Source organism: Carassius carassius, chromosome 17 (genome assembly GCF_963082965.1).
Source record: "Carassius carassius chromosome 17, fCarCar2.1, whole genome shotgun sequence".
Lineage (NCBI taxonomy): Eukaryota > Metazoa > Chordata > Actinopteri > Cypriniformes > Cyprinidae > Carassius > Carassius carassius.
In genome coordinates this window covers 13,684,387-13,698,843 of record NC_081771.1, presented here as the reverse complement: position 1 = coordinate 13,698,843, position 14,457 = coordinate 13,684,387, and the positions used below count along the sequence as shown (strand labels likewise).

The 14,457-nt window shown below is 40.0% G+C and overlaps 1 protein-coding gene across 1 annotated transcript in view; it reads right to left on the bottom strand.

Moving 5' to 3' along the window:
* Positions 1-14,457, bottom strand: part of adcyap1r1b (adenylate cyclase activating polypeptide 1b (pituitary) receptor type I) — a 41,914-nt gene that overhangs the window by 15,038 nt on the left and 12,419 nt on the right. The window contains exon 2 of the mRNA XM_059570967.1: positions 6,539-6,721. Within this exon, the coding sequence (XP_059426950.1) occupies positions 6,539-6,598 (60 nt within the window). The 5' untranslated portion in view covers positions 6,599-6,721. The remainder of the gene's footprint in view (positions 1-6,538; positions 6,722-14,457) is intronic.

Here is a 14,457-nt window from a genome sequence, read left to right as displayed (position 1 = left end):
ATGCAAATCTACAATTAAAGCATCCATCTTTAAACAACTGTTTCTGGCCAATTACCATAATCTATGATAACTTTAATAACATTTCCTCCAGTGAAAATTAATCTTGCCTGAATCAGAAGAGCTTGCTTAGACCAAGCACTGTTTACAAGCGAAAACAGTTCTAAGAAATTTTTGTTGGTGGATTTGGATATGAGGGGACAACAGGTGATGGACTTTTTCACTAGAGGAAGGGTTATAATTAGTGCTTTCAAAATTGGCACATTAACACAGGTGATTAATTGTTCCAGTTTAAACGTGTTAAAAATATTTAATGCCGTTAAAACAAGGGCAGAGCTAGGGTTGGCCAGGCCACTCACAAATGCTGCTTCTGTCTCTTTTTTATTGACAAGAATTGCATTTATTTAGACACAGAACATCTTTACGACCACATCAAATTAAAGACTTTTCAGATTCTCACTTGACTTCAGGTGATGAGGAAGCTTCAGATGAGATGTGTTAGTAAAAATGAATTTTCCTGTCCTGAGAGCCGTTATACTGTGCTCAAAGTGCATGCTATTAAACTGCATGCACAAATATGGTGGTGCGTGCTGTAGTCCATATCATTTCATATTAAAACACAATTGAAACTATGAGCATGTGTGTTAGATCTACGTCACGTTCAGCAGCTGCAGCTGTTAAAGTAATAGCAGCCAAATAACCTAATAACCCAATTGCTGTATGTCTGTTGTTCAAAGAAAAAAAGTAAAAGAGGAAATCAGTAACTTTTGAAGCTTATACTTTAACTTTCAATGACTTTTTGTAGCTTTCATCTATATTTAATTTAGAATTTAGTGTTGGATAACTTTATTCAATTGCTGTATATTTCCTACTTGCTGAAGGGCACAGGTAAATATGGGTTCCTCTTCAGGAACTTGAGGGAGTGGATACTAGACCCCGAGGTGGTAAAGCAGATTGAAGAATGTTTAGCCAGGCACTGTCCCCTCTTGTTCTCTCTCTGACTCCATTGGGGCTTGGGTACAGTGACCAAGGCTTTGTCTCTACACCCTCTGATTGCTCTGCTGGAGAGGATGCGCCAGGACGGGTCCTTCTGCTGTTAGTAGCTCCATTCTGGCAGGACCGAGTATGGTTCTCGGACCTTATTTACCTCCTAGATGGCTCTTCAGGGGAGATTCCCATCAGGAGTGATCTCCTCTCACAGGGGGAGGGCACGACCCCTCTCGGAGTTGGAAATTATGGGTGCAGCCCCTGAGAGGCACAGCTTGTAGCTTCCGGTCTCTCAACCGAGGTTGCTGTGACCATCCTCCAATCAAGAGCTCCCTCCATGAAGAAACTGTACACCTTGAGGTAGAAACATTTCACCTCCAGGTGCGGAGACTGCCAGCTCAACCCAGCTAACTGCCCAGTTGGTACAGTTCTGGAGATCCTGTAGGCCCTTCTCTCTGCAGGGTTGACCCACTCCACCCTGAAGGTCTACGTGGCAGGCTTTGTGGCCTACCGCACCCCTCTCGGTGACCAGTCGGTGTGCTGAGGCTAAGGCCTCCGGCCAGAAGAAGCTTATGCTAAGCAGTGGATCAGGATGCTATCTTAAAGCCTCGAGTCCTCTGATCTCCCCTCTCTTGGGGGTCAAGATTCACTCCTTCTGAAGTTTGGTTATTGGGCGCAACGTCCCCGATTACTTGTCAGGCTCCTGGCTCCTTCTCTTGCTTTAGCTGTACTCTTCTACACTAGGCAGAGATTTTAAAGTCTGGTGGGGTGGGCATAGTAACCTACAAGGTTACCTTGCTCTGGTCTCCCCAACCGGTCTGTTCAGGCCAGCAGTCAAAGTCTTTGTTGAGCATTTCACAGAGGCACAAAAGTTGTCCCAAGCCATGTGACACTTCCAGCTGCCTGTGAAGCATGCACCTGCAGCGGCCACCTCTGCCCAGCCAGCTAAGCCTTAGCTTTGAAGACATTCCTGCTCGGCTAAATGCTACCTATTTGCGAAGCACCAGGTACACCAGCCAAAAATAGCACTAGACCCTGTGCCTCAGACGTCTTCCCGATCTACATGACAGAAAAAGGGGCAGGCCATGGCCAGCCGGACCTCCCCCCAATGCTGCCAATCACCACGCTCAGTTCCGGGTGCAGTCAGCGTTGTGCTTGATGCAAACTCTGGGCCCGTTCAAGTGCCCAAGCGGTGATCCGCTATTTTAGCTGACAGATTAAAACACAAACATTTTCAAAAAGAGAGATAATTTCCTCACAAGTACCATGTCACCTTGCAGACACCAGGCTCTTGAATCAATTCAACCCTCCACGGCCCCTCCACGATTCTTGAGAATTGCCTCTGAGGGAGTGGCTTATCAATACATGGTCCTTCCCTTTGGACTATCCCTGGCTCCACGCACTTTCACTAAGTGGATGGATGCGGCTCTTTCTCCTCTGAGGCAGAAGGGAATCCACATTCTCAACTACCTCGATGACTGGCTCATTCTGGCCCAGTCAGAGGTGGAGACACTATCTCACAGAGCACTGCTCCTCAGCGACTTAGAGTGCCCGGGGCTCAAGGTCAATTTTGCCAACAGTGCACTGTCCCCAAGCAAACGAGTATCATTCCTGGGAATAGTGTTTGACTCAACACAAATGAGAGTGGTGGTTGCAGGGTCGTGTGTAACAGTCCTGACCCCTTGGAACAATGCTCAGTGGATGGAACAAGGCTTCAACCTAGGAATGGTCTCCAGGAGTGGTGTCCTACATAAATCACCAGGGAGGGCTTTCCTCGAGGCACCTCTTTGTGTTGGTAAAGCGCCTCCTGGTATGGGCTCAACTCAACCTGTGCTCACTGAGAGCAGTGCACATTCTGGGCAAACTGAACCAAGGAGCAAGGAGCATGTTGTCACGAAGCAAAGTCCACTCAGAAGACAGTCTGTGGATGAAGACATCCCAAAAATTTGGGAGATCTTTGGCAGGTTGGAAGTGGACCTCTTCGCCTCAAAAGACAATTCTCATTGCCCAATTTATTATTCCAAGGACAAGGAAGCATTGGCCCATGACTGGCCCAACCTTTTTCTCTATGCTTTTCCCCAGATCACCCTTATCCCTCAAGTAATCAAACAAATCAGGGAACAAAAACACAAGGCCCCTATAGCAGGCCAATCAGTGGGAACAAACAACTTTGTTGTCTGTTTTCTGAGCGGGGCTAGGAGGCTGAATCTGCCCCATCGCCTCACTGTCCCTACATGGGACCTACCCACTTTTCTGAGGGCCCTGAAGGGTCCTCTCTTTAAGCCACAGCAGTTGGTTGACCTTCGGTCCCTGTCGATGAAAACCACTCTGCTGCTAGCATTAGCATCGGTCAAATGAAAGGAAGACTTACAGGTGCTCTCTGTGAGCCCTATCTGCCTGGAATTCAGGCCTGGTGACTCTAAGTTTGTCCTAAAAAATGATGCATGGTTATATACCTTAGGTGCTGTCTACTCCATTCAGGGCACAGGTCATTACACTCTCTGTACCTCATCCCTCAGAAGAAGACCAGGAGTTGAATTTTCTCTGCCCTGTCAGGGCACTGAAAGTTTACATAGAGCGTATAACCTGGACATGGCCTGAATCCTGAATCCTATGGCAAAGTGACAGCTGATATAACCAGATGTCCCCACCCATTCTATCGGGCTTAGCCACTAGTTTGTACAGTTACATTAGCCATTAGTTTGGCCATTACCAATGGACGTGCAGTTACACTGTGTTATTGAAAAAGGCTTCAGGTCATGATAAAAACAAATACTTTTTCCCATACCGTCTTAGCAGACGCAGTACTTGTTCCCATACCTCAGGGAACCAAGGTTATGTTTCTAACAGAGTACGATTTGTTTCTTTAAGACGTTTATTGATGGACTAGGCTCCTGTGGATTACTTTTAGATTATTGTGATGTTTTTATCAGCAGTTTAGATTCATTCTGATGGCACCCATTCACTGCAGAGGATCCATTGGTGGGCAAATTATGTAATGATAAAGAAACAAATTCATCTTAAATGGCTTTATGGTGAGTACATTTCAGCAAATTTTCATTTTTGGTGAACTATGCCTTTAAACCTGACCAGATTCCCATGTTAAAAGAAATCCTTCATCAACAGAACTACCTACAATGCACAATGGATTTAACAGAATATGAAATCACATTATGAGATAATAATAAACTAATCACTTTTGAAACCCTCCTTAATACTGCTGAATTGAGACCCCTGAGATTTTGGTTATTGCGATAACTGGTCTCAGAGCACCATGCTCCTTGTGCATTGCCTTGAAAACATGAGCAAAATTTAATAAACATGAGCACCAGCATTAATATTCATGAGGGCTGTGTAAGATCTTACCCCTCACCCTGACTACATCGCAAAGATGATTTCCATCATAAAGAGACTACGCAATTCACTCCTACATCATGACAGCAACACAAAAATTCATACAAACAATCAAATCCATAAAACTAGTTAATTCCCAGTACGTTTCTTTCTTTCCTTTTCCCCTCCTGCTTCTTTTGCTGTCAAACTACATTTTACATTGTCCCCTTTATCTTTCTATGCCGCTATACAAGTAGAACACATTAATTCTTGTGGAATTGAATATGAAAATTCATACCAGTCTATGATTTGTTAGTGACTATGTTTTTGAAAAGTGTGAAATGTACTTATTTTTTTTCAGTCTGCTGTCTTCAGTGTGGGTGTGGGAATGTCATATGGCATTTTCACTCAGGTAAATGGCAAACAAATTATAGTTGTGTTATTTACAGTTTATAGTCATATTTAAAGTTGTTTCTGCATATTACAATGTGATAGACGCTAGCAGGAAGCATTGCAAAGTTTAAAAATACATATTTCATCTTTAATGAAACACCACGCCATTTTATGCTGGAAACAGATCAAAATAGAAAAGTAGAGGAAATACCCATAGCAAGTTTCATTTGTTTTTCTCTTGTAACAATAATTCCATACACTGTACCAGACACTAATCCCCAGATTTATTGGAACTGGAAGGAAAAAAACTTAGTGAACTGTGGGATTAGTTGATGTCTGTAGGGAAACTCTTTCTTTTAATCTTATATTACCATAAGCATTAGCGTATAGGGAATCAAAATCAAACCTAAACCTTCTAAATCTGTAATTTAGAATTTTGTAACATTATATGCAATAGGAAAAATGTGTATATTATATATAATTAGTTTGAGCATTTTTACATTATTCATTGCAGATTAGATTTGATTCTAAAATCGTTGCTTATGTATGGAGCTCAGCTCAACATGAGAGAATACATATAGCCAAAATCTAGTCAAAATCATGACTTTGAAATGTATCCCTATTTTGCATAATAGCCTAGGATTTTAGTCATTTCAGTGAATTTATAGTACTTTACTATCTACTTCAATTGTTGTTTTATAGCATTATTTATTTCTTTTCTTTTCTTTTATTATTTAATTTTTTTAGCCTTTTACTCATTTGTTGATAATAATGAAAGTTTATTTTGCCTTTAATTCATACACGTTTTTAACCTGTTTTTGACTTTCATTCAACACTCCTACACAGACACTTGCAAATATTTTTGTTAGCAGAAGTAACATTGTTCATCCCGTAATGGTCATAATTAAATCTGTTAACTGAGACAGAGCAGAAGTATATCTTCTGTAAACTTTCCATTGCAATGCCACCGCCAGCTTTTAGTGTTAACTAAAAGTGAAATAAAACAGCATGGCCTTTGTTGCTTGAAGTGCTCACTGTACCATAACTATTTTGGCTCTTGGACAGTTTACATTTGGCCTCTCTGGTGCCAATGATCTTTGGATGCCAGGAACCATCTAAGTGCCAGCTTATATGTGACGTAAATTGCCCTTGGACATTTGTTTCTCCTCAGCTGGAGGCATAGACAGTAGACCAAAGAGAGAATCGCTCTTCATGTAAACAAAGAAGGCACTTCTCCCCTCAGTTATGTGAGGATTCCATGTGTATGAAATGAGCAGTCATCCAGGAAACAATAAATGCCTTTACATTTGACCTAGTGTATGTGGATTATTTAAAGAAAGCAATAACAAGAAAAAGAGGATGAAAAAGGAAGTGGTCCCCGGTCTTTTTCTCCCCCAGACCCCACCCGCTGTAAATTTCTCTCACGCTTTCTCTCTCTCTTCCTCCTTCACCTGCACACTCTCTGTCTCATTCAAACCTTTTATTCTCCTCTTCTGAAAATATATTCTCTGAAGCCATATATATATATATATATATATATATATATATATATATATATATATATATATATATATATATATATATTTCTTTTCTTTATTTATTTTATATTTTATATATTTTATATTTTATATATATATATATTACACACACACACACACACACACACACACACACACACTAGAATGGCCTCTTTCCATTTTACAATTAGGAATGTATTGTGCTTTTCAATTCCATCGTGTTCAAATCAGTGGTACTTTTATGCAATTCAGGCTGATTAATCCGATGGGTATGCCTTCTTTAAATAAGATAAAATGTGTACATAGCTTACCAAAGGGAGAAGGATGAGTGTTAAAAACAGGTGCTGACATTTTCTCACTGTGGAAGCCATTTTGTCTGGAGCAGTGATGTGATTGTATCCGCCGATCAGCAGCAGCAGAGGGGAACAGCAAAGTGCTGGATGGTAAAAAGGTGCACTGGAAATCTGCTGCAGTTCTTCAAATCACCATCAGATCTGGAAAAAATGGTTTAGATATAATTTTAGTTCATGCTTAATCCAGCTTATGAGGTATTCAGTCAAACTGTGTCAAAGAATGTCAAACCTTAAAAGCAGTGCATTTACAACCTTGCAGGAATATAAAGGTAACAGTTCATTCGTGTGGTTTTCCTCACTATCAGGTGAGTTCAGACTAAAAAAAATGCCTCAGAGACTAATAGATTTTAACTTGAAGGCAGTTAAAATGATCTAAAATTTTAATTATTTTATTAGAAATAAATTAAAATGGTATTGTCCTTTAGTCTAATTTTCAGGTGTTTTTTTATGTCAAGGCTATTTACTTTATCTGTATTTCTAGGCACAGACCTTCAAAAGGCAATGAAAGTCCATCAAAAAAGAGTTACATTTAAAAACAAACAACAATGCTGTAAAGAACAAATAAAACAATTCTACACAGTTATGTGAAACACATAGTATTACACACAGTATTATGTATTATGAATAGCATTTACATTTATTTTTGCATAATTTCCATAAAAATCAACAGTTTTGCCACTAAAAACATTATATTACCAAGGAGAAAAAAGAAAAATTTATGAAATTAAATATGAGGCAGGTGATGCATGAACAAAAAATGAATAAATAAATAAATAAATAAATAAACAATTTCACAAAAATTTTTTGTTAAATCAGTCTTAGCAAGGCTTCTGTTTTTTTATTCTATTTTTATAAATCACTCATTACCACCACATAATGGCTTTACACACATACATAATTTGAGATGGTGGAAATTGCATTGTGGTGGAAATGTTCACAGAAAAATAACAAATATGACACAATTCTCTTGTAATCCATGTATATCCACTGTTGGACATTGTTATAGTATACACAGACTCGAAAAATGATACAGAAACATAAAACATAAAAGGGCATTGTGACAAGTGGGGCGGTGGAGTGATTGGAGATGAGCGACACCTGTTCGACCCACCGGTCTCGAGTCCCACGGAGGAGATGGAAGGATATAAAACTGGAGCGACGACAGTGACGGACGAGAGAGGACCAGGCCTGGGTTTTAGTTTGTGTTTTGATTTTTATTTGTGCGCGTCAGTCGTCCGTGAGGGGCTGACTCGCTGTTTTGTGTTTATTTTGATCATTAAAATATCATTTGATATTTGATATTGATATTTTAATTGGCTGCCGTCCGTGAGGGAGCGGAGAAGCTGGCGCCGTTCGCCAGGGGGCCTGAGCCTGCTGCCTCCGAGAAGGAATCCGGAGGAGCAGGGAACGGGGGACTCCTGCCGGCTGCCCAAAACCGGAGGAGCTCTGTTCCCAAGTGTCGTGCCGTCTGCCGAGGGCCGTCCAGTGCCACAGCCAGGCACCGCGGAGGAGATCACCCAGCTGGTGGAGGGCCGAGCAGCACTGCGTCTGGGAACCGGAATTTTTTTTTTTCTCCTCCCTACCCTCGTCTCTGTCGCTCCTCCTTCCATCTCCTTTTCTCTCGCCTCGTCTGTCCTACCCCCAGGTTCCCGCAGGTCCCCGTGAGTGGTCCCCCCCGGAGGGAGTAGAGCGCAGTCTCGATGGTACCCCCCGGCCTGCGAGGGGCGATGGGGGTATGTGACGAGTTGGGCGGGGCCGAGAGACGTGGGAACAGAGTGAGGCTGGTGGAGTGATTGGAGATGAGCGAAAATTGTTCGACCCACTGGTCTCGAGTCCCACGGAGGAGATGGAAGGATATAAAACTGGAGCGACGACAGTGACGGACGAGAGAGGACCAGGACTGGGTTTTAGTTTGTGCTTATTTTTTATTTGCTGTTTTGTCTTTATTTTGATTATTAAAATCTTATTTGATTGACGGCCAGTTCCCGCCTCCTTCTTCCCGATGATTATGGAGTTTTAATTGTTTCAGGCATCACACTACACTTTTGATTGACTTCCACTGATTTTCACTCAAATATATTATTCAAAATTATTAGTTGAAAAAGGCACCACAGAGCATGACATTCTATCTTGTTCAATGCAGTCCAAAGAAATTTCACATACTCAAATTTGTATTATTTTATGTTTTGTGAATTGGTAGCTAATTTATATGAATAGCTATGTTTTCTCAACATTGATTGGGCTGTACTGTAGATATACAGTATTACACCATACATGGCCTCCAGCTACACTGACCACAAACTGTACACATGTCTAGCAGAGAATATAAGGCCTATTATTGTTAAGTTGTTTATCCAAAAGACCCGTATCATAGAGCATAGCCTTATGACGCAGCTCACGGTATTGCTTAGAGATAATTGCTGATTCAATTTTCTTCATCACAAGCACCAATCTCATGAAGGTAGGGGAGGAAGGAGCTGTAGGGGAGACTTTGGTACGCTCAGATGGGAGAACGAAAGAGATAAAGAGAGCATAAGTGTGATGGATGGATGGATGGATACGTAGCTGGATGGAGGGCTGGAGGGAGATAGAGAGGAATGAGTGGAACAGCTGCTTTGGAAACTGCTCTTGCTGTAATTAGTTGGTATAATGAAGCTGACTGGCTGAGAACTCCCCCAGCGATGCCTCAAGATCACACTGAGACATGCTAGACAAGGATGTTCGCAAAAACAAACATGCATGCATGCACGAAAAAAGAAAAAAAAGAGTGACATTTAAAGTTCACAAGTGAAAACAGACCAACCTGTAGCAAATAAGAGAAACATGCTTGCCAGTGCCAAAGCCGTATAAGGGCAAACTTGGGTTTTCTTACCCCATTCATAGGGGAAAGTGCTCAAATCCAACTAAATGTCAAAACATCCCAAGACATATAAGTGGGGGAAAATCCTTTTTTACAGTGAATGTGATTTCTAGGAGTGTGTATATTTGAAAAGGTATGTCTGTGCTGTGCATACATGTATGTGTTTTCACTGCCTTTGAAGTGTGACTATGGGACTCAGTGGCTGATATTATGGCAGTATTTGCACATGTGTGTGAGTGTCAACATTCCAAAGTGTGTGCTCAAGCTATCAGAGGCCATAGAGAGGCTGCATGCCTAAACACTTTCCCTTTGCACACTCCCCAGGGCACATTTACCACAGCAAATCCTCTCCACAAAAGGACATGCCTTTACAATTAGGCACAATTAATTCTACTGACAGAACAACATGTGGGAGGTGGGCCGTCCTGTATGAGGGAACTGATAGGCTGGATTGCTTTTATCAAAGCGTTTGAATATATACATTATATTTTGTCAAAATTGGCTAAATATTATGGGGAGTGTGTTAGCATTTGGAGGTCAAACACTGCTACTGACAGCTTGGCTAGCTGAAGGGCATACTTCAGGGACAGGTGGCACTTCATTGCCTACAGTATGTGACAGATTTAGTGCCATGCCTTAAGCATTTTCCTGGCTTAAAGGTCTATGACATCCAATGCAATTTCACTCTGGGCTAAAATGTGATTTATTTTCCCATACTATTGCAGAAGTAATGAGTGTTTTTGTTTTGGTTAATAATCTTTCTAATGTGCCGATTTGCTGCTTAATACACATTTCCTATTGTTAAAAATGTTGTGCTGCTCAATATTTTTTTGTGAAAATCATGACACATGTTCCCCAGCCTTTTTTTGACGAAAAGAAGGTTTAAAAGAACAGCATTTATTTGAAATTAAAATCTTCAGTAACAATGTAAAAGTCTTTACTTTTGAATGGTAATGCTTCTATGATTTCTATTTGTATTGGAAGTGTAGGTTTGTACTGATTTTTATTTCAAATAGACAGTCATTATGTCTCATGCTGGGGAGAAAAACTGTTAAAATATAATCACTATTGAATTTGGATTTTGCTAAACTTTAAATCTAAAAGATTACATTTCTTAAACTCAATCACAACAAGTGCAAATCTATTCTAAACAGGATACCAGTGTAAACAAAAACAAGTAAAGCCATCTCTCCCCAACCCCCTGAGGCCAGTGATCCAGCCAGCGTTATTATCACACTCCAAATGACTTTGCAGAGGTAATAAGACATGTCAGTCTGACCAGCTGACAACCCTAGTTTTCATTCCCCAAAATAATATCTATCAAACGCACCCACAGCGCAAAGATGCCACAATGTTCCAATATAGCTGTATAGCTGTATTAGATCTGCCCTGCTCCACTAGCTAGTGGTCATTTGAAGCAAAAGTAATCTGTCACACCACCACTCACAATATATCCAGACAGGTTTAGTGTGCAAGAAAGAAAGAAAGAAAGAAAGAAAGAAAGAAAGAAAGAAAGAATATTGGTGGAAAGAAAGGGATATGCAGTAGATGTATCCATTTTCATTCTTAAGGATGGATGAAATCTGTCATACATGCATAAGATGGATCTCTGGCCTCATTTCTCCACTGAATATTCTTCATAAATCTCATTAGAGTGTGTTAATGCCGAACTAGGCTGACCAATCGTGAACTTAGTCACTAAAGTCTGCACAGCTATATTTAGATTGTCAATTGTTGTTTGAAGAGGAAGAAGGAGGATTATAATTTGCATATAGACACATTGAGTGAATACATAGCGTAAATCAGGAATTAGGGAATTTGGAGTCTCCTTCTCTCTTTATCCTTTTCTCTCATTACAAATCACAAGGGATTCCATGGGGTGACTTCAATTACTGTGCCATGAGCACCCAGGTAACAGAGTAATTTATAATCAAAGCAGCACTGTAGTGTATGTGATACAAGCACAAATCATTTAAACAGGGTGTCAGCGGCTGAAAACAGACAAGCAAAGTGTGAATATAGAATTTATGCCCAGTAAAAAAAAACTGCTTAACACACAGAAAATAGTGAGCTGGTCTGTCTCCAAGAAGAGTGAAAAGTCCATTTATGCCCATATCTGTTAGTGTGTTGCTGTATATAAGAATACAATACAAACTAATGGCATGAGACACGCAATCAGCAGACAGTAATCACTACTGGTGTCTTACTGCTGGGTTAAAAAGGGTTGATTCTGTGACCTCCCTTACTTAAAGAATATATATTTTCCTTATATATTAAAAATCAAAATATTAAATTGAATTCATAATGAAAATATTCAGAATAATATATTGTGTATACTACAATAATGAATGAATAATATATAAGTAATTGCCTCTTATATTGAAAAATATGTCAGTTGACTTATACCGTAATGTATGTACATTTGTTAAAAAATACATCTCATATATGTACATGTAGAATATCCTACTGTGTGTATGTCATACTCTGTGTATATACATATTTGAAAGCATTATACACACACACACACAAATGTGCTGCACAATCTTGTAAGCACTTGCTAAAAAAGTATGTATATATATATATTAGGGGTGTAACGATACGCGTATTCGTATTGAACCGTTCGGTACGAGGCTTTCGGTTCGGTACGCGGTACGCATTATGGACCGAACGGTTCGTTGGACTAATTAATTATATTTGGAAAATAAAGAAAAAAATTGTGAAATATAATGATATGCGTTCAACAAGGTAGCCCAATAACCCAAACGACGTAACAGGCAACGCCCCTGACACCCCCGAAGAAGAAAAAAACACCAACTTATATGTTTATGTTAGGCTACTCAGTCAGGCGCTCGCTCACTCAGTACGCGCTGAAGGCTCGTTGCAAAATGGCCAATCCAAAGTGCACCCAAACACCAGACCTGTTGGTTATTGGAGGATCTTCTATTTCTGGTCTGTTAAACGCATTAGCCATTTTGCAACGAGCCTTCAGCACGTACTGAGTGAGCGAGCGCCTTTATGGGCCTTTCACACAGGACGCGGTCTGCGCGGCGCTGCGCTATAAAACCCATTCATCTCAATGGCTTGCTCCGCGCAAGGACGTTTTGTTGCTGCGTCGACCAAAGCGCAAGCGCAGCGGTGCGCATCATTTGCGTGCTTGCGCGCACGCCGCGGTCAAAGTTCAAAATAGTTCAACTTTTGCCGCTGCGCTCTGTGACGATTACCAGCACGACCAATAGGATCCAAACAAGCACGGAAATCAAAAGGAATGAACGGCTAGTACAGTACTGTGTGTCTCAAAATTTCCTGAGCTGTACGATACAAGTTTGAGGTAGTATAGGGACATCGTCAGGAAAGCTGTGTCATGGAGACATATCTCCATTCAAGGAACAACAGACTATGATAGAGCTCCCTCTAAAAGTTTTTAAAACTCCGCCTACGCCATAGCGCAGCGCAAATCGCGTTGTATCTGAAGGGCAACGCTGAACCCAGCGGCAAGCGCCGCGCATACCGCGTCCTGTGTGAAAGGCCCTGTAGTGGAAAACGTAGGTTTTAAGAACATGCTTAATGTAATTGAGCCCAGTTACAATATTCCTTCACGAACCCATTTCAGACAGACCGTAATGCTTTGTTCCAAAAAACATAAGCCCTATAGAGAACAAATTGAGTAAAAACACACTCAATATAAAAAGTTATAGAGTTCCATATAAAAAGTTACATCTTTGTATTTGTTCATAACTACTACAATAAAATAACATTTTAATTTTTTTATAAGGAGCTGTTTTTGTTTTATACAGTATGCTGCTAAGAAAACACTATAGAAGATGGGTAAAGAATAGCTCCATCATTGTTCAATGTAAAAAAAAACATACTTTGATAGTTTTAATAAATAAAACATTTTTTAAAAATCAAGGAAATTTATCTGCCAATTTTTTTCTTTTTGCTGTATCTAAAACGTACCGAACCGAACCGTGACACCAGTGTATCGTATCGAACCGAACCGTGAATTTTGTGAACCGTTACACCCCTAATATATATATATATATATATATATATATATATATATATATATATATATATATATATATATATAAAAATTCAGCTTTGCATCACAGAAATAAATGATAATTTAAAGAATAATAAATTTAAAAACAATTATTTTAAATTGTAATAATATATCACAATATAAAAAAAAATTCTGTATTTATGATCAAATAAATGCAGGCTTGATGAGCAGAAGAAACTTCTTTTAAAAACATTAAAAATAGTAATGTTTCCAAACTTTTGGTCTGTACTGTATATATATACAACCCGAATTCCGGAAAAGTTGGGACGTTTTTTAAATTTTAATACAATGAAAACTAAAAGACTTTCAAATCACATGAGCCAATATTTTATTCACAATAGAACATAGATAACAAAGCAAATGTTTTACCTGAGAAAGTTTACAATTTTATGCACAAAATGAGCTCATTTCAATTTTGATTTCTGCTACAGGTCTCAAAATAGTTGGGACGGGGCATGTTTACCATGGTGTAGCATCTCCTTTTCTTTTCAAAACAGTTTGAAGACGTCTGGGCATTGAGGCTATGAGTTGCTGGAGTTTTGCTGTTGGAATTTGGTCCCATTCTTGCCTTATATAGATTTCCAGCTGCTGAAGAGTTCGTGGTCGTCTTTGACGTATTTTTCGTTTAATGATGCGCCAAATGTTCTCTATAGGTGAAAGATCTGGACTGCAGGCAGGCCAGGTTAGCACCCGGACTCTTCTACGACGAAGCCATGCTGTTGTTATAGCTGCAGTATGTGGTTTTGCATTGTCCTGCTGAAATAAACAAGGCCTTCCCTGAAATAGACGTTGTTTGGAGGGAAGCATATGTTGCTCTAAAACCTTTATATACCTTTCAGCATTCACAGAGCCTTCCAAAACATGCAAGCTGCCCATACCGTATGCACTTATGCACCCCCATACCATCAGAGATGCTGGCTTTTGAACTGAACGCTGATAACATGCTGGAAGGTC